At 39.7% G+C, this 18,584-nt stretch overlaps 1 protein-coding gene across 1 annotated transcript in view; it reads left to right on the top strand.

Annotated features, from left to right (window-relative positions):
• The window catches only part of Slc15a2 (solute carrier family 15 member 2), a 27,920-nt gene extending 11,038 nt beyond the window's left edge, over positions 1-16,882 (top strand). The window contains exons 7-22 of the mRNA XM_031363807.1: positions 159-236; positions 4,252-4,334; positions 4,727-4,813; positions 4,983-5,072; positions 5,163-5,207; positions 6,582-6,614; positions 7,360-7,448; positions 8,794-8,875; positions 9,377-9,511; positions 10,241-10,405; positions 10,552-10,598; positions 12,416-12,526; positions 13,167-13,263; positions 13,932-14,078; positions 14,680-14,784; positions 15,107-16,882. Of these exons, the coding sequence (XP_031219667.1) occupies positions 159-236; positions 4,252-4,334; positions 4,727-4,813; positions 4,983-5,072; positions 5,163-5,207; positions 6,582-6,614; positions 7,360-7,448; positions 8,794-8,875; positions 9,377-9,511; positions 10,241-10,405; positions 10,552-10,598; positions 12,416-12,526; positions 13,167-13,263; positions 13,932-14,078; positions 14,680-14,784; positions 15,107-15,283 (1,571 nt within the window). The 3' untranslated portion in view covers positions 15,284-16,882. The remainder of the gene's footprint in view (positions 1-158; positions 237-4,251; positions 4,335-4,726; positions 4,814-4,982; positions 5,073-5,162; positions 5,208-6,581; positions 6,615-7,359; positions 7,449-8,793; positions 8,876-9,376; positions 9,512-10,240; positions 10,406-10,551; positions 10,599-12,415; positions 12,527-13,166; positions 13,264-13,931; positions 14,079-14,679; positions 14,785-15,106) is intronic.
• The last annotated feature ends 1,702 nt before the right edge of the window (positions 16,883-18,584 follow it).

The following is an 18,584-nucleotide window of genomic DNA, read 5'->3' as shown; positions in this document are numbered from 1 at the left end:
TTTTTTAGTTTGGATTGGTCTGATTTAAAAGAAGGGTTATGAGGTAGATGATGGGAAGAAGAGGGGATAGCTATGCCTACACCAAGAGCCTGACCTTATAGAGTAAAATATCACGGACTTGTGATTCACCATTGCTCTCCCCTTCCTGTTTTCTTCAGGGGATGTGAAGTGTTTTGGCGAAGACTGCTATGCACTGGCTTTTGGAATTCCGGGCTTGCTCATGGTGCTAGCACTTGGTGAGTGTGGTGGAAAAGGATATGAACAGCCATTGATCCCTGCACATGGAAGGCATCATGTAGAGACTCTATTATTTCATTGACCCTTTCCACTAACCCTATCAGACAAGCGTCATTGCAGTGGTTTCCCTTTGGTTTTGAAGATAAATTATGAATGATGTCAGAAATTAAACTTTCAATTTTTATTTTCTGTGTATCAGCATACATTTGTGTATCACATGTGTGCTTAGTGCCCACGAAGGCCAGAAGAGGGCATCAGATCCTCTGGAACTGGAGTTGTAGACAATTGCAAGCAACCCTGTGGGTACTGAGAGTCTACTCTAGGCCCTTGAAACGAGCAGCAAATATTCTTAACTTAAATATGATGGGAGTACATGTAGGACTGCCAATCAGGAGTTGGAGTGCTTAAGTTTTAAATATCTCAGGTGATTCTCCACACCCAAACCCACTCCCTCAACTGCCTCTGACTCCCGTGTGCTGGGATTAAGTGTGTGCCACCAAGACCTGGCACCCTCAATCGAATCTTATATGTAGTCAGGATTGAAGCCCATTGTTTAATTGCTGAAATAAGCAAGGAAGGAGCTAAGATAATTCAACCTCTGTCTCAATCTAGTTTGTGTTATCTAATACTTATTTTTCTGGTAAGTAGATGCTACTTTTGATTGCCTGGGCATTTCATAGCAGCTTCCAGGTTTAGCCTTTTTTTTTTTCCTCTGCTCTGCAAAGCTCCCAAAGAATTTCCCATTGAACAAAGAGAATTAAAGAGGAGTTGGATTAGTTAGGAAGTAATGCAACTTAGATCAAGTGGCATTCTTTTAGCACTGAAAGCCTTGTCCTGGAAAAGACGGGGATATGTGGGCCTGTTAGTTTAGGCAAGTCCCCTCAGGGGAGGCTTGGGTGTGATTGTTTCTAGTCATTGACCTGGAAACGTGTCTCACTCTGAGCCTCTGGGTGACACCCCTCTGGAATACATCCAGTTCAAACACATAAAGAGCTCAAGAGAGGAGAGAGAGTCCAGAGATTCAATGTTTGGTCTGATTCTTTTCTACCAGAAAGGCTGAAAGTAATACTGTTCCCAATTCCAAACAAATGTATTCCGGGAGAGCCATGATCAAATACTCTCTGCTTCCTTCTCCCTTCCATGCTAAATATTTTCTACAAGCACTTTCTTGTTTTTTACATTTATTATTATCATGCCAGCTTCTCTATATCACGGACCAGTAATGATAGTTAGACATTAAGGCAATTATGAAGCTAAACAAAGATTTTGGAATTATAATGGTAAATAGGTGGTACCTGTCCTTGTTGGTCAGCAGCTGAATTTTATGGTGCTCACAATATTTCCTATGTAATAGGTTTTGTGCTAGGTATTAAAACCACATTGGTGATTTAGATAGTCATAAAGTTCATATTCTCAAAGAATTTATATAGTACAGGAAAAGTATTCCAGACAAATAAACCAGGATTTGCCATAGAACAGTCAATATCACAACCAAGGAAGTGTAGAGAAAGCTATGGAGCTCACAGAAGGGCTTTGCCTACAGAGAGAATTCCAACACAAGATCTCAAGGATGAACAGTCTTCACCAAAGAAGGGACCATATAGAAAGAAGATATGGTTGGTGTCTTTAGATGAAAGATATCATGGTTGTTCAAAGGCTTTGGAGCAAAAGAGAGAGCAACAAAGAGTAAAAACTACCAGAAACAAAATAATAAAGAATAATTTAGGCCATAGAAGAATTAAAACTTCATTGTGAAGATAGTAAAAAAAAAAAATCAGCAAAAAAAAAAAAAAGGGTTTGAACAAAGAAATAGTTGTTAGTTTTTTCTTTTTTGGAGTGTTTTATTTTTTCAATGGTTTGCACTATAGAGAAGAAATTGGGTTAAGGCTGAGGCAAAGCCAATATTGATCTTGTTTGCTCCTTTAAGTTTTATATTTGGGGTAAGTGCCTTACTTGGCTCACCTATCTCAGTCCCTTATGAATTAGCAAGCCTTGATACCATGGGATCTGTGAAGTCAGGGCAAAAACAAGACACTGTTGAATACAGGGTTCTGACTTGAACCACAGGCTAGGTAATGAATCATTACCTGAGATAGTGAGGGTGAACAGGTTAAGGCAATGCTGATGGATATTTTTTTTAGGTTAAGTTGTATTATAGGTGCTCTTGGGACATCTAAGTGCATCACCAATTAGTTATATGGAAATACTGTTTTAGGGCCCAGAGAAAAACAATTGAGTTTTAGGTACAGATCTGGATCTATAAGGGTATAGCCAGTAATTAAGCTTTGAAAATAGAAAACTCTAACAAAATAAGAGTAAGGCAAAAAAAGAAGACCTAAGCTCAAACTCTAAAGGTACAATAGCATTTAAAAGACAGGAAGCAAAGAAAATCCCTAAAATAAAGCATAGAAACTCCAAATGTAATGACACATTATAATCCTAGCACTCTGGAGGAAGAGGAAGGAGAAACATGTCTTAAAGTCCAGCCTAGGCTACATAGTGAATTCAAGGCCAGAGTGAGATTTACAGGGGTACCCTGTCACACAGATAAAAGGAAGGAGAAAGAAAGAGAATACATAGTGAGTTCAAGGCCAGAGTGGGCTTTAAAGAGGTACCCTGTCACACAGATGAAAGGAAGGAGAAAGAAAGAGAATGGAAGGAAGGAGGGCCAGTTCATTGCCAACTGCTTGTCGAATAAAAGGAAAAGTAAGAAATAAAGATGTGGGTTCTGATACACAGAATGAGTTGAAGAATCTTAGCAGGATAGACTAGGATTTGGAGGGGTGGAGACAGGAAATGATGGACAGTGCTTAGAGCATAGGGTACTAAAGAAGAGTAATGAAACATAAGGTGAGAAGTCATAGCTTCTTTGAGGGGAGGGACCATGTGTTTTCTCCCTACACTGCCATAGTGTCGAGTACAGCGTGTATTACAAGAATGTGTGAACAACCTTCTTCATGCCGGTTGGTATAGCTTTGCTTCCTGGTGCTGTGATAAAATACCCTGACCAAAGCAACGTAAGGGAAATGGGTTAGTTTGGCTCACAGTTCCAGGTAATAGCTCACCATTGCAGGGAAGTCAAGGCCGCAAGAACTTCAAGCAGCTGATCACATTACATCCACCTCACAATATTGCAGAGAGCAATGAGCTAGCAGATGCACAAGAGTGCTCAGGTGCATGTGGTCATGGCCCGGCCCAGGAAATGATGCCGTTCATGTAGGGTGGGCCCTTCCACTTCGGTTACCCTGATTAAGCTAATCCTTCATAGACACTTTCAGAGGGTCCTGCCCATGTGATTCTAGGTTTTGTCAAGTTGACAGTACTATCCATCACTAGTGCTGAAAGCATAGATTTTTTTTTTTTTTTTTAATAGAGAGGCCTCATGCCAAAATGTTACTTATGGTAATTTCTACCTGTGAAATCTCGTACATGGTGCTTAGTTTATTTAATCTTCAATTTACTTATGTTTAAAATGGAAACAGTAATACGTATTTTGTTAGACTAAATAAATTGAGGTATATAAAATGATTAGTAATTTACTTATAATTATAATTCTTCAATAGATAATAGGATAATGATGAATTTAAGAAGGCTTTTCCTGCTATGAATTTGGAACTTTTAGGCAGATCAGGAAAAGAAAATTTTAATTTGGCATCAGTCTAAAGAAGGAACTGACTAGAAAATGAGAAGTAAGCTGATGGACATTTTAACATTCGAGGATAGCAATTGTTCTAGGTAGAATGAGGGAGTGGCAATGGTAATGTAACAGAGGAGACAGCTGAGCTGTGCAACCAAAGTTGCGACCATATAACATGTGGACAAAAAGAAGGGGGCAAAGATGACTTCTATCTCCGCTATCCCTTGAAGGTCTCTCTGAATATCTCCCAACAATTAACCACTATCTTCCTTTGGCTACTCTGAAGTTAGGGAGTGAAAGTCAGTTCTCTGTGAGATTTGATGCAGACGGCTGAGCGTTCTGAGAAACTAAGGATGTTGTCTGTGATTCAACTGCAGTTGTGTTTGCAATGGGAAGCAAGATGTACAGAAAACCACCTCCTGAAGGGAACATAGTGGCTCAAGTTATCAAATGCATATGGGTAAGTTCATGAATTGCCTGCCTGCTTGCCTGTTTCAACAGAAGGGAAAGGTGTCATGCTAAATGCATGTTTCTCCACACATGGGCATATGTTTTTCTCAACCATCTTCTTTCTATGAGCCTACCTTTTGACAAACTGAGTTTAATTAGTCCTCCTTGCCTCTACTTGACCATTAAGGTTTTAGAAGTAGTCAACTTCTAGTAGGCAAAAATCTTCTGAGTACTGTTATATATGATGCTATTAGGAAACAAGAAAAGATAAAAATTACACCTCAGATATCGGAATTCAGTGTTTGATAAAATTTGAAGTCCATGCTTGACAGAAGGGTGAAGAGTTGGGATAGTCAGAGGGTACTGTCTTTTGTCTGTCTCTGATTCTGGCCTCTGCCCTAGTTTTCTATCTGCAACCGCTTCAGGAACCGTTCTGGGGACATTCCACAGCGACAGCACTGGCTAGACTGGGCAGCAGAAAAATACCCAGTAAGTGGAAACTGGAGAAATACCTCAAAAATTCTATGAAATCTTTCAAATTCTTTTCTTCTGGAATATTTGACCTCTTCTTTCACCATTTTTGACCATTTTCCCTCTAAGCAAGAAAAGCACATTGGGAACTTCTGGCAATTCTGCTGCTCTTTCTTCCCCTCTGCAGAAGCATCTCATTATGGATGTGAAGGCACTGACCAGGATACTGTTCCTTTACATCCCATTGCCCATGTTCTGGGCTCTTCTGGACCAACAGGTAATAGTGGTTCTTGAAAACTATATCTTCCTTCATTCTCTTTCTTATCACTGGAAAAAGTTATCTCATAACAAAATCGGTCTGCCCTAGGGCTCACGGTGGACTCTGCAAGCTAACAAAATGAATGGCGATTTGGTGAGTTGAAAAGGTTTCCAAAAACACCTGTTAAGTTCTTCATTGTATATAATTTATTTGTAATTAACTTAGTTTATACACATTTTTATTTATTTCTACATACATCTTTAAACTTCGTGATTAAAAAACAAAATTGACTTAAGACCATTAGAGATGTACATTAAGCCCCAAAATAAAGATTAAGATAAAAATTACTATGGAAAATCATAATCCTGTCTTTAGAAATCAGGAGGGGAAGGGTAGGAAATACGCAGGTTCCCTCAGTCCCCCACTTCTTCATGTTATGCTAAAAGGATAGAAGATGAAGTAACGCAAACCTGGCTGCATGTTTTTCTTCCGCTTGAGCATGTCTTAGGACATAGCAAGAAAAGGTTTGATGCTTCTACACAACTTCTCCCATCCCTTAGGCTAGATCAAGGGACCCAAGAGAACTGTGGGAAAATTTATAAAATGTCTATAGCTATCGAAAGAGTGAGAAAATTATAAACATTATTTTCTCTTTTCCCCATGTTCATTCTTTGGTCCAGTCTATCCTTTGGTCCACCCTCTATTGTTAATTGTTCTGTCCACCTCTAGATTAATTATACAGATAGTTTTGAAGCAGACAGGGTGGATGACACCAGGAGCCTCCAAAGCATAATTTTTCTCTCTCCCCTCTTCTAGTTGCTCAGGAGTTACCATGGTTCTCTGGAGAGCATGAAAGTTGAACATAATGTATTGGGGGCAACTTCAAGCTGACCACAGCACCTGTCCTTCTGATATTACTATCCCTGACTATGGTGATGAGATTAAGTAAAACATGCAACTTTACCACTCTCAAGCAAAGTGTACTTCAGGTTGAATACCCCTCATCCAAAAATCTATAATCCTAACTATTCTTAAAAAAAAAGAAAAGAAAAGAAAGAAACTACTCTTGATCTAATGATGCCACAAAGCAACCATCTTCACACCATAAAGCTTTGATGCACAGAATTCTTGCCAATTACTGAATAAATTACCTTCAGGCTAATGGATGAGACATCTATAAATCATAAGTGGATTTCACATTTAAACTTCGGCCTTGCTGCCCCTCCCCCAGCCTCCATTATACACGAGCACAGCAATTGGATTACAAATCCCAAACATTTTGGAGAATGAGTACTTAATCCGTACACAGAAAGTCGTCTTCTCCCTGGGGTTCGTCTGTCATTAGCAAATGGTCAGAAGCCATCCCATGTGTCTTTGAAGCCCAAATACCTTTGCCAGTAAATCAGAGATCATGAACCAAAGATTTGGTGAATTTTTTCTTATATGCTTCTTATCTACTATCAAGATGGATGACCTAGGCTTTCCTTGTGTTCTACTATCTAACTATAGTTTATTATTATGTTTCAGGGATTTTTTGTACTTCAGCCGGATCAGATGCAGGTAGGATTCTTCTCTGTAGGCATTGGCATGTTATTTTCTTTTTTTACCTCATTTGTTCCTCTCCAGCAGCATTTGGATTAATAGCCATCCTCCGATGTATACCTCATGTGCTGAGGAGTCCCATAGTGAATGCAGTTTCTTTGAATTTATTCCTCTCTTTCACATCCTTTGTAAAGGATGTAGTTCTGCTCAACCTCAGAGAGACTGAGTGTGAGCCCATGGGTAACATGTGAGCATTGAATATTCTATGTCAAGATAGTATAACTGGAAATATTGTCAAGGAAAGTGCAAACCCATGACTAGAACTATAGCTCAGCCCTTGTCTGACACATAGGATGTCCTAAGTCTGACCCCCAGTACTACCAAAACAACAAAAACAAAGTATAAACTTTTGTTGTTTGAGCAACAAAGTCAGAATCTCCGCTTACTGATGGCAATTTTCAGGATATTTATTTAGCCCCTTAGACCGTGAACTAAAGACAAGGGATGATGGAAGAAAATTATTCCTAATTTGACTGACAGAAAAACAGGCTCAGGAAAACTATTCCCTTGGTGTATTTATAAGTTAAGATGTTTTGCAAGGGAAGTAGAGCCTTGGGTATAAGGAGATTGAGAAATATAGACTCTTTTACCTACTAAGGTGAATGTTTGGAGATGTGAGAGAGAGTGTGCTATCAGATGAAAGCATGAGCTCATTCAGGACAGAGGGACACTTGTACTGATCCTTGTTACCATGGTGTTGCAGGTGCTAAATCCCTTTCTGGTCCTTATCTTCATCCCATTGTTTGACCTTGTCATTTATCGGCTGATCTCCAAGTGTGGAATTAACTTCTCGTAAGTGCTCACTATGACATGAATTATCACATGCCAACTCAGTTTGCTCAATTTGGTGATGATTCAGAGCTAGGATATTTCTATATAATAGTTATTTCTTTTGATGTAGCATTCTTCTGTTTCTATTTTTCCATGTCTGAAAAAATTCTATTAATGTGGAAAAGTGGAAATTAGGTGAGTGTCAGTGCCAATGTTACAGACTTGAGTGCATGATGTTGTAGGGGTTGGTCTCAGCGGGTACCGGGCATCAGATTTCTAAAGCACCATGCTGCTTTGTCCTTGAAAATTGTTTCTCCAAAGTCTGCCTTATTTTGTGTGTGGTGGGGAGGGAGTAATTTTATGTGTGTGCCACAACATATGTGTGGAGGTCAGAGTAAATCCCGTGAGAAGTGGTTCTCTCCTTCTACCGCGTGGGTTCTGGGGACTGAACTCAGGTCATCAGCCTTCATAGCATCACACTCGGAGCTATCCTCCTGCACCAACTCCTAAGGTTCTGATGACAGTTGACTCTTTAAAACCTCCTGCTATTTCTATGGAACTAAGAAAGGACCTTGTAGCATTGGGTACAGCATTATTGGTAATTAGTATGCATTGTAGTTTGCCCCATGCTTATTAGAAAGAATAATTTGTACATTTTTGTGAGGAATAGTTCAGGTCTCCTCCCATCTCTTACATAACAGCAATGTACTTGTGACAGTCAAGTGATGAGTACTTTACCACATACAAATACCCTTGCCAGCTATTACGGAGCGAGTAGTCGGGAGTCTAGGGCCAAGTTCCATGCAGATGTAAATCAAGCACAGATCTTTTATTCAAGGTGTTCACTGGTTAGTAAAGGAGCTAGAACACAGGCAAAGACAACTATTACAAGGGTTATCTTTGGTAAATAACCTAGGAAGGGAAGGTGGGAATGCCATAGAAGAAGAGAGGAGCAAGTCCTTCTTGATGCTCAGACCAACAAAGACTTCCAAAGAAGAAAATGAGTTGACGAATTACAACAGTTGATGTCTATAACAAGTTTGGTTACATTGCCATTATTTTAATATTATATTTGATATTTAATACTTATTCAATTATTATATCAATATTTATAATTATATTTAACATTTGATGTTATATTATGACAATAGTATAACATAATCATAAGCAAAGGTGAGCAATGTAGTATATTACAGAGGAGAGTTAGCAAGTGTGACTTGAGTAAAGGGGTGTTTTAGGGAGAGTTCTAGAAAATACTTTAAAAAGTAATTGGAGGTAAGTAAGAAAGTCTTTAAAGGCAGTCTAAGGGATCTGGGCTTTGTACCTTCAGGAAAGGGGTATAATGTTTTCTCCTTTCCCTCCACAGATCACTCAGGAAAATGGCTGTTGGTATGATCCTAGCGTGCTTGGCATTTGCAGTTGCAGCCCTTGTAGAGATAAAAATAAATGTGAGTTCAGTGACCACTAAGCTTCTAATCTGTTCCACTTACTTTCCTTACATGTTCAATCTTGATTCCTTGGGACCCACCACAGTATCATTTCATGGGACAGTAATGGTAAATATAAATGAAGAGAGCAACAATACAATGAGGTCCACTTTCCACCTGAGCGATTCCGAGTTTATTTTCAGGAAATTCCATGACACAAATACCCAGATACTTAGGGAACAAATGTTTATATGATGCCTTTGTGACTCACACATAATTCTTCTGCCACTTTTAGTTAAAGAACTATAAAACCCCAACTGAATGATGCTTGTTACCTACCATTCATTAGTGCTTGCTTTGTGGAACTAGGGTCTTCCTCTCTTTAAAAATAAAAAAAGTTAACTTTTCATATTTCTAAGCCAAATGCTCTTCAGAGGGATAAACTTGTATAGTCTTGGCTAGCAGGGCTAAGCTGTTAGAGACAACACTAAGGTATGTGTTCTTGTTCTATCTGTCTCTCAGGGAATGATCCATCCTCAGCCAGCTTCCCAAGAGATTTTCTTGCAAGTCTTGAACTTGGCAGATGGTGAGATAAAGGTGACAGTGCTGGGAAGTAGAAATAATTCTCTCTTGGTGGAATCTGTCAGCTCTTTTCAGGTAAGGTATGGGTGCAAATGAATGAGAAATTTATAAGCTATAGTAGCCTTGATTGCTTTCATTACATTCATCACTAACTAATGACATTAATTAATTAAGGAAAATCATTCTTTTCTTATATCCTTAAATAATATCTGGTCACCGTATTCTAGTGATTGCATATTCTATCCCTTAAATATAGTTCATGTAAGCTTTCCCTTACAGACATTAAAGTTGGGTTTTGTTGTTGTTGGCAGTGCAAGCACTCCTACCATATAACTACAGTTATAGTCCTATGAGGGTTTATTGTAAATGTTTATTTGTTTTTAAATTATTTTTAAATTTTATATGTGTGAATGCTTTGCCTGCATGTGTATCTGTAAATCAGGTGTGTGCCTGGTGCCTGCAGAGGACATCAGATGCCCTGGAACTGCAGTTACAGGTCGTTCTAAGCCACCATGTGGGTGCTGAGAATCGAACCAAGGTCCTCTGGAAAGGCAGCCAGTGCTCTTAACCACTGAGCCATCTCTTAAGCCACTGTGCATTTATTATTATGCATGATGTTATAATGAACATTCCTTCTTGTCTGTATGTATGTCTCTGTGTCTTATGCCAGTGTCTTAGAAATGAAATAACTAGTTTAAAGAGAGAAAACGTTAGTGTTGGATGAGGTCACTTATCCCAAAGCTATGAAATTGTAATGTCTACACTGGCACAGAAAGTGAATATAACAAGTTCGTCATCCCACAGAACACAACACACTATTCGAAACTACACCTGGAAACAAAAAGCCAAGATTTACATTTCCATCTGAAGTATAACAACTTGTCTGTCCACCATGAGCACTCTGTAGAGGAGAAGAACTGTTACCAGCTGGTTGTTCATGAGGACGGGGAAAGTATCTCCAGTATGCTGGTGAGTTAGGAAATTGTTCAAGTTCTGTACTGAAGTAAGATGACTGGTTCATCAGAAGTCACCAGGGGTCTGCCTGAAAATGCAGTGTCCTGATTACTGGTTTCTATTTGTCAGCTCCTACTGATTTTTGCTTCCCTCTCTTGCAGGTAAAGGACATAGGAATCAAACCAGCCAATGGGATGACAGCCATCAGGTTTGGGTGCTGGGTACTTCACATAAAGAGACCTCACATTTTATTCGTTCTAAACAAGGGTGAAAGTCAGGGACACTGGTGTCTGTCGCATTTTCTAGGACAGCGAAAGACAAATGCCAGCCTGCTTCCTCCTGGCAGATAACCCTGAGTCCGTGGAGACCCTCTGTTCTCTACCATAAGAAATTTTTCTACCTAACATTATCCCTTTATCTTACTCTTAGTGGAAAAACTGTAAAATTCTGTGTTCATCAGAAAAACTTTTAGAAGTGAGCAAATGCTCCTACCTTCATTTTTAGTAGTTGGGTGTCTGCCCTATAAAATATAGGTTTCTATTATAAATCGACAGAGCTATCAAAAGAGTTGGTTCTTCATCCTGATAAGGCTAAAGGTCTTGTCAGAGGGCACAGGACAGATAGAGAGATGGTCACCTCTCTGTGGCTGGAATTGGACACCAAGACCAGCTAGTTACTGAAAATGTAGAGGAGAAACCATAAGGCAAAGTCTGAATTCATTGAAAAGTAAAATCCACGTAAGGGCTTGTGCTGGAAAGCCTTCAGAGAAGACACAGTGCCCAGGGGAAGCCAAGCAAGATGGGGCAGCAGCAGCAGACATTCCTGCATCAATGAGGAAGAGCTAGGAAACAACTTTCAGAGCATTAGCAGGACAGGCGCAGAGAGACAAACCAGCGAACTTGGGGATAAGAAGTCCTCACTAGCCTTAACTTACTCTAGGAAAAACAGACCTTTTTTTTTTTTTTTTTTTTTCTAGAATGTTACTTTATGACTGACACATACTCCCCAGATGGCCAGGTAAATTAAAAGGTTTCAACTCTAGAGTGAGACTAACACTAAAATTATTAAAACAAAAATGAACCAAAGCCCCATTCTGAGGGGGACTTAAGGTCAGAATACTAGAAAGAGGATTCTGGAAGGGCCCAAGATTTCCAAAGACTAAAATACAGTGACAACACTGTATTTCTGCAGGCTGGGTCTGTAAACTTCACATGAGTCAAAGTGGATTTCTTATATAAAAAGATAACTGGTTGATATAAAAATGTTATATCCTTATATATCCTTATATTTATTTTTTTCCTTAAATCTCAGTTGAGAAATTCCACCATTAGGAAGAAAAAAAAATGTCTGGGGAGATAGGGTTGGTAATGGGCTTGCTGTGTGTGATGGCGTGAACCTGTAATCTCAACTCTCAGTGAGAGATAGTCTCAGACAACAAGGGGATGGCCATCCTGAGAGACAGTATTTGTATACACACACACACACACACACATGTAGACACATATACATACAGTAAAAGGGAGAAAAAGAAATTAGGTATTTCTAAATTAGATCAGAAAGAAAAGTGAAGGCCCAGGAGGTGGTGGCACACGCCTTTAATCCCAGCACTTGGGAGGCAGAGGCAGGCGGATTTCTGAGTTCGAGGCCAGCCTGGTCTACAGAGTGAGTTCCAGGACAGCCAAGGCTACACAGAGAAACCCTGTCTCAAAAAAAAAAAAAAGAAAAAAGAAAAGAAAAGAAAAGAAAAGAAAAGTGAGATTGCCATGTGTGTCTTCCCTTTTAACTTCCCTGGCCATCTGGTGAGTATGTGTCGGTCCTAAGTTAATATTCTAGAAAAGAAGTCTGCTTTCCTAGAGTAAGTTAAGGATAATGATGACTTCTAACGTTCAAGTTCATTTGTTTGTCTATTTGTTCCTGTCCCAGGCACTATTTTACACACCTAGAATATCGTTGTGAGCCACACAGTACCAGGTGTCCTTGTTTGGATATGATTCTCTGACGTGTAAATAATTTGTCTACCCCCAGGTTTATTAACACTTTGCATAAAGATGTGAATATCTCCTTGGATGCAGATGCTCCTCTCAGCGTGGGCAAAGACTATGGAGTGTCTGAATACAGAACTGTGCTAAGAGGAAAGTAAGAGCCTTGCCCTTGTGGACATCTTACTTTTATTTTTTTTCAAATGTTGTTTTTGTATTTTGGTGATGGACACAGGCATGTCTATGCTAATTTGGGGTATCGGAAGATTTCTGCTTCTTTTTAATTCTTGCCTCCTTCCTTACCTCAGGCTCATCTGATTTCTACACTGGTCAGCTGAAAGGGGATTAGTTGTGATGAACACACCATGTAGTTAATACAACCCATCTCTGTGAGGCTCACAATACTAACAAGGTTTATTATTGATTTTGGCTCCTGCTCTTTGGTACTTGTCATTGGTACCTCACTATTTAGAATTTCCTCCAGGGTTTCCTGTTTTATACTATTCTACTAAAGTCATAAGATTTACATGAGGAAAGTTCATGGGCTTGAAATAGACAAAAGCTGATCTGTGTAGTCCCTTTTAGGGGTTAGAATTTCTTATGTACTTAGAAGGCAATAATAAGTGCAGATCCGAAGCAGAAGCGTGGCGTAAAAGCAGCTCACTCCTAGAAGTCTGTCTTCAGAGACAGATGTCTTCATTACTTTCCTTGTTAGAGTTGAGCTTTCTCCTCCATGAGCATGGGAGTGTTTTCCTAAGCAATGCTGTTTGTGCTAAGCATATCTCATCTTGTCACAGGTACCTTGCAGTGCACTGTGAAACCGAAGACAATGTCTTTTCTCTCGATTTAGGCCAACTAGACTTCGGTATAACATACTTGTTTGTGATCACTAATGTAAGTAGCTTACAGCCACTTCCCTTCCCTCTGCCTGCTTGTCTATCTTCCCATCTCTCTGTATATGTCTCCTTTCTTTTTACACGCACACACACACACATACACACACACACACACACACACACACACGCACACACACACCCCAGATTCCTACCTATTATGTACATTCTCAACTAAAGAAAAACCAAGATTCTTTTACTTCATTATTTTGCACCTAATGCCTTATTGACTTAGAGCCAAAGGCATTTGGACATCAAAGACTTTTTAATCTCAAGGACTTTCACTGTAACTGATTGAAGTCAGGGAAATGAATGTAATGTTATTGAGAAAAAATTCAAAACGCTGGACTTGTATAGAAATGCCTAAGCTCTTGTAGGTAACAGAGAAGTGAAACTAAAAGAAAGGAATAAACATAGATCATAGAGTGCTGTAGTTAGATCTAACTCATAGAAAGCTGTAGTTAGATCTAGATCATAGAATGCTGTAGATCATAGAGGGCTGTAGTTAGTGGTATATCATAGAATGCTGGAGTTAGATCTAGATCATAGAATGCTAGAGTTAGATCTAGATCATAGAATGCTGGAGTTAGATCTAGATCATAGAACGCTCGAGTTAGCTGTATCTGCTTATGATTAATGAGAAGTCCACTTCGTCTTTCTCCCACTAAGATCACCAATCAGGGTCCTCAGGCCTGGAAGGCAGAAGACATCCCACCCAATAAACTATCCATTGCATGGCAGCTACCACAGTATGTTTTGGTTACAGCAGCAGAGGTCATGTTCTCTGTCACAGGACTTGAATTTTCTTATTCTCAGGTAAGATTTTGCAAGTAAAAGTGGTGACATCACTTAGGAGATAATGCATTTTAATTTTATGTGTGTACATCCTAAGACCGCCATCTTTTTGGTTCATGAGTTCCTTGCATATGACCCTAAACAGTCATCTTCATTTCCAGGATCATGACAAGGCAGAATTTGAGTCTATGTTGTTTGGACTCTGGAGAAGTAAAAAATAAGATGAAAACCCAGGGTTATAGGGTCAGACTACTCATGTTCACATATTGGCTGCATGACCTGCTGTGTAACATGAGCAAGTAAATTATCCCTCTATGGTTGTTTTATTTCCTTTTCTTTATGCCCTTTTTACTTTTCGTGTATTTTCAGAGTACTACAGTAATACAGCTTATCTTTTATGGTTGTGCTAATAATTATATGGTACAATGAATCAAAACATTCAATAAAGATATCCGCTTTCTTTGTTCTGTTGTATTATTACCATCCCATGAATCAGCTCAATAGCTGAACGTAGTCGGGAAGGTGGGCGATGGAGTCTTTGTGGGCGATGTTTCATAGCTAGGCTCGTGGAGCAGGGAGGTAGAATAGGGAATCCGAATGTTTACAAATGTGTCCTTCCTAGGCACCATCCAGCATGAAATCTGTGCTCCAGGCAGCCTGGCTGTTGACAGTTGCAGTTGGGAATATCATTGTGCTGGTCGTGGCACAGTTCAGTGGCCTAGTACAGGTATGGATCGGAGGAGAGCCAGGAGCTCATGTCTATACATATCTAAACATGGATGCTCCCCCTCCAACTTCCTCTTTTCCCTTCCCCCATCAGTGATGCAAGGCTTAGATAACAGACTTTGCCAAGAAATAGACATATGTGTGTGGCAACAATGACCACTATGTACCTGTGGGAGGAGAGGCCAGTGAACCTTGTGTTCTGCCAAGAAAAGTACCCACAAGTGGTGATTCCTTAGCCATCTTCCCATCTCTCCACTCCTAGCTCTTTCTTTTTAAAATTAGGTTTCTCCATAATCTTCTCTTTGATTCATTTCTCCCTGCAGTGGGCCGAATTTGTTTTGTTTTCCTGCCTCCTGCTGGTGGTCTGCCTGATCTTCTCCATCATGGGCTACTACTATATTCCTCTAAAGTCAGAGGGTATCCATGAGGCAACAGATAAGCAGATTCCTCACATCCAGGGGAATATGATCAACTTAGAAACCAAGAATACAAGGCTCTGATAACTCACTGGACGGATAGCTAACCCCTGGCTGATTTTAGCCATTGGCTACCTTCAAGCAACAATTTTTTTCCTCTGACCAGGTTACGAGGAGAAGCATTTATCTAAGTGAATCACCTCCATTTTTCTACTACAATAGAGGCAATTCTAGGACAAGGTTTTCAGGTATATCTTTAAACGAGGATCCAAGACTCCACGTCCTACAGGCTATATAACTCAGTAAACATTAGGCAATGTCTCTCAAGCTGGCCCAGTATCTCCAAATACCCAGGAAAGTACAAATGTGTAGTAGAGATAAGTTTCATGGTATGCTAAGTTTGGGAGATTCCTTTAGCAGGTATTTGGAAACCATAGCTCTACTTGCTGATGTGTTGGTTTAGGGCCAAAATTACAGAATACTGGTATTTCAATTTTCTTTATCAGTAATATAACTTTGCTATTCATGAGGGTGTCAAAAATGTTACATATGGTATGACCTAATCCAGAGGCTAGCTTGTCAGCTAGAAAGTTTAATATGATTTTACATGGCAGACTATAGAATAGCATTTTCTCTACACATGGAAGATACCTCCTTCTGATTACCACACTGGTTTCTCTACTTATCCAAACACCCTTTCTTGGTACTGACAGATCCTGGAACCCACAATTAAAGACAGTACGCAGAATCACAGGGACACAGGAATGCATACAAACTATTCATTCTCTTGTACTGCACACCCCTCTAAAGAATTCTCCTGTTCCTGGCCTGGGCTGTACTCTTCTGTGAACATCTGTCTACGAAACTAACTATAGCTTTGCAACCCAGCCTTTTCAGTGTTGCTGGGACAGCTTTATCTTATTATTGCATCTTATTTTGCTTATTACAGCAAATCTTCAATAACAAAATGTTTTTCTAACCCAACTTCCTTTATTTTTTTTTTCTATTTAGCTTCTTTGTTATGTAGTTTTACTCTCCCTGTAATTTTTGTTTACATTTCTCCCTTTGGTCTTAGAATTGCTCTGCTTATTGAAAAGGGATAACACTAATATCCTAGGTTTGAAGCTCTAAATTGTACTATTCAACAAATGGACAAGGACCTGCATGAGAAACTTATTAAAATCTGTGGGGTAGGCAGAGTAGGTGGAATTTTTGTTTGTGTGTGTGAACAAAAGGAGTTGAGAGACATTATGTCACATGTAATGTGTGGATCAGGGAAGGGCCTTTGGGAATATTAGGACTGTGTCATGTGTTCCTAGGAGAAAACATTCACAGCCCCCGTACAAAAGACTTTGCTTCTGTTTACTACGCCGTCCCCATCTATAACCATGCTGGATCTCACGTTGTTAATGATGTAATATATATTCTTAAGAGAATTTGCTCCAGTTCCTCAAGCTTTAAATACTTCAGTATTTAAATACTAAGATTTAAAGCATAAACGAGGTCGCAACACCATCTACTCTCCCCAAATAACTGATAAGAACCTGTCCCAACTCCTTTAGGAGATGTTCATTTTCAAGAAGCTTTAACTCAAAACTATGTGATGAATTTTGTTTTAAGAGATGTTAACACTGATCTGTGAATAAAAGTTTTTATGTACAAGTAAATTTGGGAAATGAGGTATATTATTATTCTCTTTTAAATATTATATCTCTGTGTTAAAGTCTCTGAGATGTCCCTGAATTATCTTAACTTGTAGTAGTTTCTTCAGAACCCCAGTTTCAGAAGAACCGTTGTGCTGGCTAATGGCTTCATCTATAAAGCTTCTGGCTATTGAGCTGTGGACATAGCCCAGTGATAGAACAATTGTTTAGTGTGCACAAGGTCCTGCATGCAGTCTCCAGAACTGCAATCAAACAGACAAACCAAAGTCCTTCTGACTGAACTGGTTCTGCCCTTCATCACAAAGTGAGTAAGCATAGCTTTCTCGTCCGGGTATTTGAGTGTTTGAGAGAATGCCCTTTTAGTATGAGTCCCACTCAGAATCATCGAGTGAAGTATTCTCAGTCCTTGTTCCAGTTCTCTACAAGGCACAGCTCTGTCTTTTCACCATGATAGCTTCTTTTATCTAAAAAAGAAATCCTTTACTTGAAACACGGCAATTAAGATTAAGCTATATGATGCCTAGAGCCAACTGCAACATCCTTGAAGTCATCTGAGCACCACCCTCTAAAAAAGAATTGTTATTAAACTGGGTAAGGTAATAGTTGATGTTTTACTATTTTCATTGTGTGAGATTACTAGAGGGTTTTAAAAAAGAATGCTATCATTCATATTTTGAGTTCTACTGTGTGCCATTCATTGAATTAGCTGAGGGCGAGACAAAAAAAATTAACAATCTACTGTATCTATGCTCAAAGTTGCCTTTCACATCTTGACTGACAACTGGTGAGATCTTGGTAACTAGATCCTTAGGCAACCAGTGATATGATGAGACCAATAAACAGCACCATATGAGCAGAATACAAGCGATAGAAGACTCACTTAGAGAAATCTAGGGACCAAATCCTGTGGGGCCTTGAGACCAGGGGTCTGGGAAGATGACTCAGTGGGTAAAGGGTTTATTGCACAAGCACCAGGACCTGAGTTTGGATTCCCCATACCAACACAAAAGTTGAAGCCTATCTGTCAGACCCATGGTAGAGGTGAGATGGGTTGACTCCAGGGGCTCCCTCCCTGGCCAGCCAGCCTACTCAAAATAGAGAACTCCAGGTTCAGTGAGAGACACTGTCTCAAAATTAAGAGTGGTAGAGAAAAACACTTAATGCCTTCTATACACACGTAAACCCAGGTGTATATGCATATACATTCCTTTATTGTTTTATTATCATTTGTATGTGTGTTGTGTATGTATGCATTTGTGCTTGCTTATGTGTATATGTGCATCTGTGTGTGTGTGTGTGAGTGAGTGCTTGCTGGTGTGTGTGATGAGTGTTTGCTGGTGTGTTTGTGTGTACTTGCTGGTATGTATGTCTCTCTGTGTGTGTTTGTGTGTGCTTGTTTATGTGTGTATGTGTGTGTGTGTGAGAGAGAGAGAGAGGAAGAGAGAGAGAGAGAGAGAGGGAGAGAGGGAGAGAGAGAGGAGTGTTTGCTGGTGTGTTTGTGTGTGCTTGCTTGCTTGTGTGTGTGTATGTGTGTGTGTTCACAAGCATGAATGTGCAGAGGCCAGAAGAGGGTGTTGGATGTCCTTTTCCATCCCTTTCCACCTTATTCTCCCCTGTCAGGGTATCTCACTAAACCTAGAGCTACACTGCTGGCCAGTAAGCTGCAGTAAGCCTCTTATGTTTATCCCCATCTCCACAGCATCAGAGTCAGAGGCACATAG

The sequence above is a fragment of the Mastomys coucha genome, unplaced genomic scaffold (assembly GCF_008632895.1).
Source record: "Mastomys coucha isolate ucsf_1 unplaced genomic scaffold, UCSF_Mcou_1 pScaffold12, whole genome shotgun sequence".
Taxonomy (NCBI): Eukaryota; Metazoa; Chordata; class Mammalia; order Rodentia; family Muridae; genus Mastomys; species Mastomys coucha.
This window is presented reverse-complemented; position numbering and strand designations above follow the sequence as displayed.